Here is a 15,700-nt window from a genome sequence, read left to right on the forward strand (position 1 = left end):
TTGATGATGATGATGACCACAAGATGTCGTCAAGGAGTCAGGAATAGCAGTGTAATTTCTGACGCTGCTTAATGATGTCTAGTTATCCACAGCCGTCGCTATTTTCCTCAGCAACGAGAACCGCTGGATCCGCAGCATTTTTTTTAGCGAGCTCTCTTGCTTTGCCTGTCTCAACTAAGTCAGGATATTCGTATAAGATTAGGCTTCAGTGGAGTGTGATGGATGAAAAGCGCAGAGCATCCTGTCAGTATGGGTCCCTGGAATGCACGAAATGGAAAACAGATGTGGACCAAACAGGTATCCCTACACCTCTCTGTATCAAAACCTGTCAAAACGTATTGGTGAAAGGTATAGTAGACTATCACACACTTGCATTCTCTTCTCCATTGGGGTTTGTGCAGATTGAATGTCACAGGTGGAACTTCTGCTGTTGTAAAAAATGAGTTCAGGTTGAAAAGTGTTATGCTGAGATCTGAAAACAGCCGAGTCTCATAATTTAGCCATTAATAACTTAAATGCTCTACATGGAGATATATTTTGTGTAGACTGCATGCTGTGGTGACTTTGAAATGGAAAGGAGATTCAGGATAGAAGAACGTGCCTTTTCCAGAGCTTTTGTGGAGTTTACAGTGTCATACTGGCTTTATTGCATTTGCTAAAATGCTCTCGCAGAACAGCACCTTCTGCTGCTTTCAGAAGCTCAGTTACTGAACCTTAATAATAAGGTTTTGCAAAATAAACTTATGGAGATCATCCGGGTAAAGCAACTGTGGTCCATTCAAATCAATTCCAGGGCTTCATTATCGAGGGGTGAGAACCAGAAGGGTGTAAGTCACATTTTGGGTGAAATGGATATATATATATCAAATGAAAGCTCTTGATGAGCTCTTTTTACTGGCAAAAGTATACTGTCATCCATGAGTGTACAAATTTTTATTACAAACGATTGAAATCAGTGCACAAAATCATATCAAACTATGGTAAATTTTTGTTTTGGCCCTCCTGTAAAGTTGGTGAAATGTCACTTACGCCTTTCTGGTTCTCACCCCTCGTTATCAACTGTATAATTAAAAATAAAGTAACTATAATTAATAATAATAATAATAATAATATTTTTTTCACAGAAAAAGACTGTAAAAATGCTACAATAAAAATCTGTCAATTTGTTAACTGTTAGTTATCTTACCACATGGTGAACATTTTTACTTTTACTGTAAAACGCAGTCAAATTTAGGGTTTTTGGAAGTAAGAACTATGAGTTTCCATGTCATTTATGGTGAAAAAGAATTAAAATGACATTCCTGGAAGTCCCTGCATGACACATCACAAATTTTATTTAAATGTTTTTTTTTCTTTTATTCTTCACTTGTTTTTATTACATGTCTAACCAAGAAATTCCTTTTGCAGCACTTATTGAGTTCTTATATGCACTGTACCACATTAATTCTACTGCTTTCTCACTCAGTCGAGCACATTTGAATGATTTTCCTTTATGAATGCCTAACCTGACATAAAAAGCCTCAATGCTTCAGTGGAGTTGTTAACTTGCACATGAAGGAGCAGCTTGCCTCTTGGCACTGATTTTTGAACAGCTCTTTCCGCAAGAATATTTGATTTAAATGTTCTAGTGTCATCTTAGATCAGTACCTGTCCTGAAGACACCTATTGATGGTTTGGATACAAAGAGGCTTGTGACCCAAATAAGAAAGGGGAAAAGGTCAAATTCATAAATCTAACATCAGAGAGGAAGACATTTTTAGCATGTTGTTCCCATTTCTGTCTTTTAGATAACTTAGAAATCCCAAAAAGGCTTAGTAATCTGTTAAAAAAGTCTACAGAATAAGAATTTAGATTAAACTTTCCTGCTGCAATAGGAAAAAATAGGGGTCAAGCAACTAGTGTTGTTATTGTTAACTAAAAATCAATTTAAAAGTTAAATAGATATATAAAACAACTAATAATATTGACAAAAGCACATTACAAAATTACTTAAACTATATATAAAAATATAAGCTAATTAAAAATATTAATAAATACTAAAATAGTATATAAAAACAACTAAAATAACACTGAGGAGCAATATTTTTTTTTCTGCTGATGGCCACGCATATAATTCCCGTTGTCAATAAACACTTATTTATTTAAGATCAATATTAAGTTTTAAATTTAGGTTAAATATATATGAAAGTATAAAGGGAAGTATGTATTTTAGGTGCTGGTCAACATTTTTTCACCAAATTTTATTTAAAATTGTTAAATGGTGTGACAAAAACAACAAAAAAAAAGCTGCTGGAACAGAGAAAAAAAAATCTCCAAATGGCCAAATATTGGTTGATTAATTAGTCAATACAGTGGTTTGTTACTAAATAACAAATGAAGACACGTTATATTGTTCGAAGAAATATATTATTGACGAAACAACAAAACAAGGCTTTATTACGAATGAATAATGTCATATTTCCCCATCTCACGAACTGAGTGGCCACTCAGCCGAGTAAAACTGACAGAACGTATTAGCCTCAGCCTAGCATAATGGTTACCATGCCACTCATGAGAAAGAGACAGTGCACAATGCCACTGGAGACATCAGCAGTGACATAACCAATTGTAGGATCAGGGGAAGAGTTATGCTAGGCCTCCTAAACCCTTGCAAGTAATAATTTGTTGTCTGACAGCCGAGGCTGGTAACCTGGACATGCTTGCAATTTTCTGCTGCTGCTAAAGATTTGATTTACTGGTACTAGAGGAATACGGAGGAAGTCACTGAAGAGGTTTAGAGAACCTCTTCAAGAATAGGAAGAAGGTACTAACGATAGACCTGAAGGAATTGTATAGGTTTAGTTTACGCTTCCTTTAATCGTGATCTGTAAAGAGGCTCAGTGGTTGTTTAGCTATTTTTAAATTTGCAACAGGAAGGAGGTGTAATGATGGTGAATTGATTTCAACAGACTGGTGCATCTTGAAATGTACCTCATTTTTCAGAAATCCTCCACAAGCACTGCTAATCTTGAGAGAGAAGACGTTCATTAAATTTGATATTTTCTTATAGAACGCAATCTGAGCTGTATTCAGCTTTGTGCTCGTGATCAGTGTGGCTTCAGTCCAGATCTTCTTGTTTTCTGTGTTTTCAGAGGCAGATGTGGTCTCAATGGCAGACTCTACTATCACAGTGGGAGACATAGAGGGGGAACTCTATAAGATTGAACGGATCAGAGACATTTTGATCAGGAGGGAATCTGAGCTCAGATACATGTGAGTAAACTGATTTTTACATTTAAATATTTATGATATATACCAGTGGTGTGTGGTGGTGGTGTTCTGAAATAAAGAGGCAAAGACCTCAGTTTTTTTTGTGTTTGTTTTTTTTATCAAATGTAAATTCATGTCCCAGTCACATTTTCTTGGTTAAATAAACATTACTTACACTATCAGAAAAGGAAAACAAAAAACAATTATATTTTATATTTTTACTTTAACAGTGCAATCAATATTCTGTTTATTAATGCCAAGTATGAATCTCATCATTTTAGTGTTTTTAATCATTTTACATTTATTCCAAAATAATAAATCAAGGCGGTAACAATTTAAACAATATATTTTATTTGTGAACTTATGTTTAGCTATTCTTTTTAATAGTTAATTTTAACTCATTTTGAATTTTTCAGATCAACAGTCATCAAAGCTTGTTAAATATTGGTCACAGACATGAAGATTTACTTTAAATTTCACCAAGCTAATTACGCACTAAAAACTCCCACAGATCATGTTTTATGCCATTTTAAGAATTATTTTTTCATAACAAAATAGTTATATTTAGTGTGTGAGTTTTTTTACTTCCTTTTTAAATTAGTCTTCCCATTAACAACATTATATTGTTCATTCAGACTGATTCATGAACAGAACGTTTTTCTAACACAAGAGGCGGGATTTATCGCATGAACCAATCACAGGCGAATATAACCAGTCATATCCAATCATATTGTGATGGAGGCATTGCCTCCTCTCATGTGACTTTCCCCCATTCATTCTCAATTACCCCCCAGCAAACTCACCACATGCTTTAGGGGGTCACTCAGACCCCAAGTCTGTTAAAATTCAGTGGGCTCAGGGGAGGCAAGAGAGATTGTGGACTCCTGCTGTAACTTTACCTGCTGGTGTCACTGTTGCACAGTGTTTCTTTAGAAAAACAAGTGATTTCTCCATTTTTTCATTTTATATTTTGTAATATTGGCGTTGTTTTATTTTTGTACTACAATTTTTTTTCTCATCCAATATTTTGAGGAGGCACTGCCTCCCTTGCCTCCTTGGAGGAAATGCCCCTGATATATACCATGGGGCCTAAATGTCTGTGACTGAAAACTAGTGAAAATGTCATGTCATCCTGTGGCTTCCTTGACAAGTTGTTTTGAGAATGGATGGATGGATGGTTGACAACTACTGCACTACAGCTTTGTGCAAAACTTGGTGATCCATGTTACTGTATCTATCATGATTTGAGAATGTTTCAAAGATAATCTTCTATGGGTTATATAGTTTTTTTTAGAAATTTTAAACCTGAATAGCATATTTGAATTGCATATGTCTAAATGTCCAAGACCACACTGTATTTATACGTATTACACAACTCTTTTGAATACAGTACTTCATTCTGATTGGCCAGTCTCAGCATTCTGTGGTCAAATATTTTTGTATAATGACTGCAGGGGCAGTATGTAATACTGACAACTGCACAGCAGTCCAAATTCAAAATATTGAAGGAAAGTTGTTTTTTTTCGCCCCCTCCTCCTCAGACTCGAAGCTCACGAGGGTTGCCAGATTGATGACAAACAATTGAAAAGAGCGCAATTGACAGTGGAAGGCGACAAGCCTAACACAGTTAATGAGTTGATTTGTCCGCGTTTTAATATGCTTCTGGTCATAGAACTTTTTAGATGGATGCCGAGGCTTTTTAGGTTGGGGAGAATCTGCAGTCTCTGACCCAGTTTGTTTACTGGTTTCTATGGCTACAACGCTGTGTTTTCCATCAACTGGCAACCCGGTGTGTCAAAATAACATTGGGTAAATTGGCAGTGGCTGGAATCACACAGACCAAAACAAAAAGAGACATTCAGACACAGAGCACCCATTTCAAAGTAGAATAACTGGCTGTAGCATTGTTTTTCAGAGAAACAAGTATGTGAACTTAGCATATTATGGTATTTTTTTATGAGTACAGTCAAAAAATGACATACAGCACCTTTAAGACTCGTTCACACCAAGTACAATGACTATATGCATTTATGTTGTCTTAAGCCCGAGACACACTGTATGATTTTCGTCTGTCCCAGATGATAGACTGGCATCGTGAAACATGTAGCGTCTGGACCAATCAAACACACAATTTTTCATTTGATTTAACAAATCAGTTATTCATTAGATTACGATTCGCTACAAACAATCATGGTGATTTCTGTGATTGTGGCTCCTAATCGGTGTTCCTATGTCATACAGTGAGAGAGGTTCAAAGACGGCTGTTGTCATCGTTGTCATGGCGCTAAAACATAAAACTGCTTACCTCAAGCTCTCATCCCTTCCTCTTTCGCAGCTTCCAATTTTTTTCAGCACATAAAACTACAACTGCTAAAGTGTGATTCATCATGCTCTTGTTATTTACCACTAGCGCATGCTGATGACGTTTCATTCTTCTATAGTAACATGCATGTCATACCCAAGTTTATTAGATTCATGTCAGAGTGTGATCTGCAGTGATCTTATAGGATTGCTAAAATCGTCCAGTGTGTCTCGGGCTTAACTTGAGTTCTTTGGTGAATTCTGATTGGCTTTCAATGTTTTTTCACGAAAATTGTTCTGAAAGTAATTCTAACAATATCAGTCCTCTGTCATTATCATTACAGCTGTGGACTTCCCTATTCGTATAGAATTTGAACAATTATTATAACTTTATAGTTATAGTTATCATTCATGATTAAAATTAAAAAAGGCCATTTTACCTGTATAACCTACCGTTGCCCAGGCAATTTTTTTCATGAATCACTCTACAGTCTCTTTCTTGGCATGTGATAAAATAAGTTAAACTCAAATCAATTATTCACAGTCCATTTGGGTCCTAATCACCATTTCTGGGTTTATTTAGCAATAACAACCTGCTGACTGTAAATTAACCCTTACATATTAATATTTACGTTGGGGTTTTGTTCTGTACATGTCAAACACTTCAAAATAAGTTCAAGCTGTAGCCATGTCATTAATGTTTTTAGATTAACAGAAGTGTTTTCTTTAATTACATTTTCACATTCCAGATAAACACACTACATGAACAGTAAAATTGTGTCAATTATAATTGACAGTCAACAGCCAAACCCACAAGCCTTTAGTGGTTCATAAAGTTGATCTGAGATTCTTCTCACCATCACATCTGCAGTCATCTGTCCTTCCTTTTCCCATTACCAAGAGCTACAATTAGCCAGCTGCCCCTCATTAAGATGTTAATGCTTTGCTTTTGATGCTGCCAGAGTGTCTAATGCATGGATATTGGTTTCCCCTCACAATCGTTTGGGGAAGAGATTTGGCTATCACAAAATCAGTGGGGCGTTTCTTCCCAAGTGTTTGATTGGTTCGCAGCCTCCACAGTCTGTCTCAACTGAATCGAAGAGATACAGAGAGAAATCCAATGGTACAGCTTCATCATTAAACTGCGTATTTGGTTTACAATTCAGAGACTGGATGCACTCTAAATACTACTATCTGACACGAGAAGCATGCAAAATGGTAACATCTTAATTAACTGGTTTTATTAAAGTCAAAAATATGAATTTATACCACAAAAACTAAATTGCTGTAAGGTAACATTTGCAGGTTAGAGTTAAAAAGCTATTCTTAGTAATTCTTTGAATATCATGATTTAAGTGATTCAAATAATTTAATCTAATAACCAGTGATATCATTAGAAAGCTTGGTACATGAGTACATTATCACTTGTTTTTGTTTGCATATACATTGAAACATTGACTACATTGCAAACATATTGACAGCATCTTTGCTTGCGTTTAGACAGCAAAAAAGACAAATATATCATAATTTAAACTTTTTTTTTTTTTTGCTTACATTAAATTTCATTGTTGTATAAAAATATCTATTTGCATCCCAAATTGTCAGTGTGTTGCAGCTATCCAGATGTTCAACATAGACTTATCTATATTGAAACTAATAAAAACTGTTGTTATTATTAAATACACTTATCTGACTTGTATAGATCTGATTTTGTATTGATGAGAATTTGGGTTAGGGACTCAAAGGAGCCAGTTGTACAAAAATGAATGTGTTAACTGCAAACAAATACTAATAAGATCAGGATGCATGGGCAGTGTTCAGACTCTCATTGCCACTGCAGTATATAGTAGGCATACTGTGTATAATACGCAAATGTTCTGTATGCATGGGTGACCTACTGCAACTGCCAAAATGAACAGTAAACTTATGTGTTAACTACAAACAAATACCTACGAATACTAATAAGATCAGGATGCATGGGCAGTGTTCAGACTCTCATTGCCACTGCAGTATATAGTAGGCATACTGTGTATAATACGCAAATGTTCTGTATGCATGGGTGACCTACTGCAACTGCCAAAATGAACAGTAAACAACAGAGCTTACAGCATGGAATACTGCATCCCAAAATGCAATGCTTTCACACAAAATTTGAGAACAAAATGTAAACTGGATGCTTTCGTTAAATTTTATTTTCAACACCATAAGGTCATGTGACAACAGTGTAGAAAATGTCTGTTTGAGATGTTTATGGTAGGATAAAGCTTACTGTTTTAATTACTATTAAATGAATTAGACAGTATACAGTGTTCAGTGTTCAAGTTTTAGCTGGTATTCCATTCCGAATATTGCAAAGTAAACACTGAGTCACACTGTGAAGCTTTTTACATGCTCAACACTGTAAAACATGTGACCCTGCAACTATTATTTAAAAAAAGTTATTTTTATTTACTTAAAAAGCTACTTTTATTTAAAAGCTAGTTTTGTTGGTGTCACATATTTTAGTTGGTTCAGTAATGTTGCTCATGAAGCAGATTTTTTTGTAGTGAAGACTGTAAATGCTTCTGCATGCTTTAGAACAATGCAGTGTTATCATATTTACCTGTTCTTTTGTTTTGCAGGATGGATGATATCCAGTTATGTAAAGAAATTACAAGACTGAAGAAAGAGCTTCAAAAGCTTTTGTCTATCCCAGGTGAGATCTGGGAAAGCCTCTGGAATAAATTAGAGTAAAAATTCAAGAAATACTGTTTAATGTTTTTTACAGTACAGCTGTAAAAGCTCCTTCAACTATACCTTTACTGAGGTTACTGATAAAAATTTGAGATCTCTCTCGTTATTCAATTGCTTTTACAGTTTTCTAAAAGTAGCACAACATGCACTACTAATAAAGCCAATATATTAATTCCAAACTTGCTTTGCAGAAATTATTTTGATAAACACTTGTGTGTTTCTGTTAGCGTATAAGAAGTGGCCTGGTCTTAGTAAGCATGACAATGAAAGCTGTTGCTTGGTAAAAAAAAATATCCAATGGAAAATCCATTTTCAGATAATGACAAGTCTAACGAAGACAAACAGAAGGAGGAAGAGCTTCTGAAACAGATTCATAAATTAGTGGAGGCCAGAGACTTCTTAGTAGATGACGTGGAGTTTGAGCGTCTCAGGTAAGCCGATTTTAGCATGCTGGGAAATGAAGGAGGCTGACACACTATTCATTTGCACCCTTTATTAAATCTCTGACTGAGCTCAATTCTGGGGCAGACAGAATTCTGTCTAAGGCATGAGGGAAAAAAAACATTATTCACCCTCTAAGTACAGAAGTAATAGGATTTTATTTGTAATAAAGCCATGCTGCCACATCCTGTCTCAGCAATGTCAGGAATTGAATTCAGGAAAAGTCTGCTCAGTGCTTGTGGCATCTGCACAAATTTGCGATTGAATCTTGACTTTGAATCCAGTGTTTTGCCTTGTGTATAACAATGTAATTATATTAACATAATGTAAATGCATTTAACCCCAAAAAACTCTTTCAGTTTTAGTGCATTTGTATAGTCAGTGCAAAGGAATAATTACTATATTGGAGCTCCATGTTAATAATTATCAGCTGAGGAAAAACTGGATGTATTTTTAGTCCAGCTGGTGTTAAACACGTGGAGCACATCACAGTGTATAGGTCCATTTCCAGCCAGTTCTCAAAGGCTGGAATGGAAGTCATGTAACATGTTGCAAACCATTCACTTCCACTGAGCAGAAGTCTTTTGTAAAGCCAGCAGAATACCATGAACAAATAAAGAAAGAGAATTGCATGATACATTAATTGACATTATATTTTCAGATTACATTTCCCAGCAATAACATGAAAACCTTGAGCTAACTGAAGGACATGAAGGCCATGCATAAATAGCAAATGATACAGTCAGTCTTCACACAATGCATTGCTTCATAATCACCATATTACTTCTGCTGTACAGGGAACGGGAGGAGGACAAAGAGATGGCTGAATTTCTCAAGTCCAAACTACCGAAAAGCTCTCAAACCAAGAGTAAGTCATTCTTTTATGGTTGGTAGAACAAAAGTAATGTTTATGATTTTATTGGTCATGCAGTTAAAATATGAAACTTCTTTATTACATATAGGGTGACTAGAATACAAATAAGGTGGGATATTTTGTAAACATTAGTCACTGGCTATGTTTCAAATGGTTTAGCCTCTCACACAGCCCTAACTAACTCTAAAGGCTGTACAGTAATACAGTACATGATTTTTGCTCAGAATTTTGCCCCAATTTACAGTCTGGACAAACTGACACTGTTGCCAAAAATTAGAGCTAGTCTGCAGATTTGAGTTGACAGATTTAATAGAAAATTGCATAGTGTATGATGGTCACAGTCTCATATTTTTTTAGCTTCAGACTCAGATTCTGTCCAGTCAGGGTAAATCAAACATGTTTCATATTTTGAGAACACATATTGTTTTCATTTGTCACTTATCTCCTAGCAACAAGGCACATTTTTTGTGTTCTGAACGACTTAAAAGTCAGGAAGTGAGTGTTGTTTAGTGTATGATATGTCCAGTTTTCAGCTATAGATTTTAAAAGTCATGTAGTATATTCCAGCCTTAACTCTAACCCTAACCCTAACCCTACCATACAGTATATATATATACAGTGGGTACGGAAAGTATTCAGACCCCCTTAAATTTTTCACTCTTTGTTATATTGCAGCCATTTGCTACAAAATAAGTTTTTGTTTGCATAATATATGTGAGTGTTCTGCGTATATTTATTATGTATATATAAATACATACACACAGTATATATTTTGAAAATATTTACCTGTATTTACATGTCTATATTTATATTCATATAATTTATATTATAAATTAAATTCTTAAAAACTCCTGCTTAATAAACTAATAGAGAATGTTTTTAAGTATTAGATAGATCTGTGGTGGGAAAATGTTCTTGTTACCTTGTTAAACTCAGTTAAAATGGTTTACTTCTAGTCATTGCATCTTTGTGTATAAAACAACTCTGTCTATGAAACTCTTGTATGTAGGTGTTGCCCGCAGTGGGAGAAGGCCGCCCAGAGCCCAGCAGACTACTCCCTTTGTAACCAAGACAGGCCTCACTTTGCTGAAAGAGTGCTGTGGATTCACCTGCTCTATAATGTAAAAGACACACTTTCAGCAGTGACAGCAGGAACACAATGCAATTCTGGAACCTTGGATGAGGATGACCTTTTAATGACACCAGGAGACTCAAAGAATATGATGCGAACCAAAGCTAAAGGTTTCTGAAAGACAAAGCTATGAAGTTGTCCGTTTAGGAATAACAGTTTAAGAACACTCTTATATTGTTTCGCATTCTTTCATATTTTTCCGCACCCATTTGCTCGCTTTCTACCCAACTCTCATTTTTCTTTGAAAAATCCTGTTTCTTTGTATTACAGAGACCATTTTGTGCCCTCTCAAGGGTCCTGCTGTCAGCAGCTCAGCTGGCTTGCTGTCATTCCCTACCCTTATCTTGTCCCTCATGAGACATTGCTACAGCACTGCAGTACCTGTGACTTCATCATCCATAAATGCTCAAGTTTCAGTAGAGGTTCCATTTAGACTGCTGTTTCTTAGCCAAGCCAGGCTCATTGGAAATATGTGCCTGTGGCAACATTTATGCGAAATAACATTATGTTGCTTCTTGCATTTTTTCACAACCCATTGAAAGTCAAATTTTCCAGTGAGTGGCGCTAACTGGACGTTCAGTTTTATCCGAAACAGATGAACATGAATCTGGCGCAGTTTTATTATATTGTTTTTTATACATATGGTGGCAGTTTGGAAATTAAATTTCGGTGAGTGGCATTAAAATGTTCTATCATATGTGCAAATAACGTACCACCTATACTAATCCCTACCCTAAATTTAACCGATAGTGTTAAAGGGGTCATATGATGCTTTTTTAAAGATCATTATTCTGTGTATTTGGTGTAACAGAATATGTTGACATGTTTTAATGTTCAAAAAACACATTATTTTTCAAATACTGTACATTATTGTAGTAAACATGAGATAAAAACACTCACTGAATGAACAATGCCATTTAATCTTGCTTCTATAAGTCCTTGAGCTCATTTATTGTGATTGTGTTTCACAGGACCCGTACCCGAGCGCTCCACATTGCAAATACAATGCTGTACCAGGTGAGCTAATGAGCAAGTTTACTATGCCAGAAAAGCCATATATGGAGCTGATTATATGATGCAAACTTCAAAATGCATTAGTTTACACAGTATTGTTCAAGGAACCCTGCACAAGACTTTATTAATCAATAATCTGCCCCCTTATTCATAGTTTGTGTGAAAAGGAATAAAAGTTGTCTGTGTTTTACTGCTTTATATTTCTGCTGGAAACTGCAGTGCATTTTCCAATGAGCCTGGGTTGTGCTTAGTCCATGTACAGTGGCTAATGAGACATTTGCACCACTGGTTGAACAATTAAGCTAATTTAGTTATTTTATTATGTTACAACAATTTCCATAATTGACAATATAACAGTTTTCTCAGCAAACAGGAGCCTAGGCGCTTGCACATAAAAAATGAATTAAGTAAAGAACATTTCATTCGGGTGAACATCATCTAATAGAACCACATGCCAGGAGCCTGTCCTTTCCACAGCTTGAAGTCCAGCATGTCTCACAGTGCCAAAGCATGTTGTTTCTGTTCTCTGGTGAAGTGCTTTCAACAATGTCAAGGGCTCTTCTCTGTGGAGACAAGGCTCCATAGCAACCAGCGCATAGAACAATTCATCTTTAGTCGCTTTTAGTGGCTTTTTAGTAGCTAAAAGTGTCATTAATCAGGATTCAATTCACACATTTATAGAGCGTATCTGTCGATGATAATGGAAAAGATCAACATGCCAGTATGGCCAGGTGAATCTAAAAATAATACTAAACATTTTGGATTTTGTTTGCACAAGTGCAGGACTCCACTAAAACGTATCATTAAATTAACTAATCAGCTTTGACCCTGAATGTAATTATGCTTATCAGTTTATTCATTTTATGTTGCAGGATTAATTACGGTATTAAGCATTATGAGGCGTTGTGTTAAGGAGCCTTTTAATTAGTATGTTAGACTGCTGTGGCTCACGGCTCTCAGCAGTGAGTATTGTGAGTGGAAACCCCTGTTGACTCTAGTCTTAATGAGTATTTATCGCTAGTTATAGGTTGTTGCTGTCACTCATACGTTAACCACCTGACTGCAGTCTGTCTCTTCTGAGTGGACTGCTCACATCTGCTCATTAATCTGAAGGGTATATTTCTCAAACATGAAATGAGCTGATTTTGTTTGCTGAACTTGAAAATTTCCATTTGCTTGTATCTTGTACTTTATAGTTTACATATGAAAATGATACAGTGTGCCATCGGCTTATTATTATACAATGAATTGTCCGATTTCTTCATGTTTCTCTTCATATAAATTGCACCCGAAATCAACCCGATCTCATGGGGAATTTGTATGAATTCGATTTTTACAGAAACGTGATTTTAGAGGGGGGAAAATAGGCTTAGCATGAAGGTATACCCCTATAACACAAAATCAGATTGTATAAAATCGTATGGATTCATATGAATGAAAAAAACTGAATTGCCATGAAAGTGTTGTCATAAGTATTTTTAGTATTATTTAAGAATTATTTATATGCTATTATACTTTTATTAATATTTTGAATTAGATTTTTTGTTCAATTCAAGTTTATTTGTATAGCGCTTTTCACGATACAAATCGTTGCAAAGCTCCAATCTTTTACATTTTTAACACACTCTGTTAGCTTAGATAATTTAGAAGTTTCATCTGGTCTTTTTCTGGTTTTCATTTTTTGTATATTTTCCATTTTCATTTTAGTTTTAGTTTATTTTTATTTCATTTATTTTTTGCTATGTCGTGCTATTTTTAAAAATATTTCTTAAACAATGATTTAGTTGCCATGCCAACATTTAAAATTTTCATTTACATCAAGTTTATCTCAAATTAATTTTTTTATTTATTTCAGCTTTTTAATAGTTTTATTATGGTTTTAGTTTTAGTTAACAATAACAACGCAATCATTTCAATTGTTCCATAAACAACAGATAACCATTTCCAATGCAACTGTAACCCAAAGGGATTTTCCTTTAAATATCATCTGGAAAACATCTGCTGCCTTTAGTAGCTGCTGATTAGATGTAAAACACAAAAGCTTGGTTTCTGTATGACATGAATTTCTATAGAACACTGCAGCTACAATTAGAGAAACTGTTTCCCCTGAGGTTGTCTCCTTTATGAAAGGATAAAACAGTCAGGTTACACTCTGATGAGTTCTTTCATATCGCTCTCATCTCTCTTTTGCTTTTTCTTTGGTTAGACTGATGTAGTCCAGGTTAAAGAGTTATTTTCAGCACTGGGTTACGCATCTTGAAATGCTACACTCTCAAATTACTTTCGATGAAACTGGTGGAGCAAACTTGTGTAGCTATTAAGTGTCTGTAGAAGCTATATTGTCTCAGGTGTCTTTATACAGTCTATTGACATGACAGCTACCAACATGATTATGATTATGTCACAAACCCTGTCTGTGTCTCTGTTCATGGACTCTTATAGTTTGTAGCTGTTCGTTGCCTTTTTCCCTCATGTTTTCCCAATTGATGCTCTTGTCTTGGATTTCTGGTCTTGCTTCTGCCCTTTCTCCATGTTTCTGTTCGTTAAACTGCTAGCATTTGGATCTGCCTCACCTCGTCTATATCCCAGCATAACAGATTATTTATAATGATACAGTGTTTATGTGATTTGCTAAATTACAATATAAATTGATGCATTACTGATAATGATGAATAAGCTGATGGCATTAATACATTGTCTCTGAATTATAGTAGCACAGTCAGTCATTAGCATTTCCAGGGTTTAAATGTTAACTTTAATTTTAAAACAAAATATGTTTTAACATTTAATTCCTTTATGTTATTAATGTATATATGGACTTTTATGTATGTATGTATGTATGTATGTATGTATGTATATATATATATATATGTACTTATTTATTTACATATTTACACTACCATTCAAAAGATTTGGGTCTGTAGGATTAAAAAAACTGCATCAAATTAATCTGTAAAGACTATAGACAATATAATAGACCAAAATAAATTTAAAATAAATGCTGTTCTTTTGAAGTTTATATTTAAAAATCTGTTTAAAGAATCCTGAAAAAATCCACAAGCAGGACAACTGTTTTCAACATCAATAAAAATAAGAAATGTTTCTCACTAATTAGAAAGATTTCTTAAAGATCATGTGACACTAAAGACTAGAATAATGGCTGATAAAAAAAAATATCCAGCTTTGCGTCATTTCATTCATTTTAAAATATAATAGAAAAGTGATTGTAAATTGTAATATTTACAATATTATCAAATAAATGTAGCCTTGGTGAGTATAAGAGACCTTTCAAAAACATCAAAAAATCTTGACCCCAAACTTATGAATGGTATAATGAATATCATTTTAAAAATGTATCTGCCATGGCACTGTTTTTGTTCCTTTTTTCAAACTGTTTTGTCTCTATTATATATATATATATATTTTTTTTACCACAGAAATAATTTATACTTATCTGACTGTCAGTTGCATGAGGAAAAACAATTACATGTTACATCATTGTTCTAAACTGAAAAGCGATATAGTCACTGCAATGTATTACTGTAAAATACAGATTGTTTCTAATCATGAATCCCTACACAGTCTACTTTTTCAATGTTCCAATTGATTGTCTTCTTAGATCAGACATACATTTTAATTATGAAAGGAGGACAAAATGTTGATGACAAATTATGCCTTGCAAACTGAAAATGATGTGCATAGTTTACCAGCTGGCTCCATCTCTTGTTTTAGAATGGCACATGTTTATCTCTGATCTTTGCACAGGACAGGCTATACATTCCAATAAATCCAGTCCCTCTGTTCCATGAAATATGCATGCTAATAACCCAAGAGTGTCTGTCTCCCTAATTAATGACCCCAGCACGTCCGTCAGTCTTATTCATTTATGCTGTTTGTGAAATCTAATTTTAAATCACTTGATATTCTATTCACAGATCTATACAACCCACCCGGAC

At 34.7% G+C, this 15,700-nt stretch overlaps 1 protein-coding gene across 2 annotated transcripts; it reads left to right on the forward strand.

Annotated features, from left to right (window-relative positions):
* Positions 1 to 113: 113 nt before the first annotated feature.
* On the forward strand, positions 114 to 15,700 carry LOC107733898 (uncharacterized protein C16orf45-like). 2 transcript variants are annotated; one of them, XR_001639033.1, is made up of 8 exons: positions 114 to 297; positions 3,132 to 3,252; positions 8,172 to 8,245; positions 8,600 to 8,714; positions 9,522 to 9,592; positions 10,608 to 11,399; positions 11,702 to 11,747; positions 15,680 to 15,700. XR_001639033.1 is itself a non-coding variant. In XM_016545740.1 (6 exons), the coding sequence occupies exons 1-6, from the start codon at positions 219 to 221 to the stop codon at positions 10,721 to 10,723; spliced, it is 576 nt and encodes a 191-aa protein (XP_016401226.1). In that variant the 5' UTR covers positions 114 to 218; the 3' UTR covers positions 10,724 to 11,520. The 2 variants fall into 2 exon arrangements, 1 of the variants encoding a protein (XP_016401226.1); XM_016545740.1 differs by lacking the exons at positions 11,702 to 11,747; positions 15,680 to 15,700 and having other exon boundaries at positions 10,608 to 11,520.

The sequence above is a fragment of the Sinocyclocheilus rhinocerous genome, unplaced genomic scaffold (assembly GCF_001515625.1).
Source record: "Sinocyclocheilus rhinocerous isolate Xijiao unplaced genomic scaffold, SAMN03320098_v1.1 scaffold550, whole genome shotgun sequence".
In the NCBI taxonomy this organism is placed as follows: Eukaryota; Metazoa; Chordata; class Actinopteri; order Cypriniformes; family Cyprinidae; genus Sinocyclocheilus; species Sinocyclocheilus rhinocerous.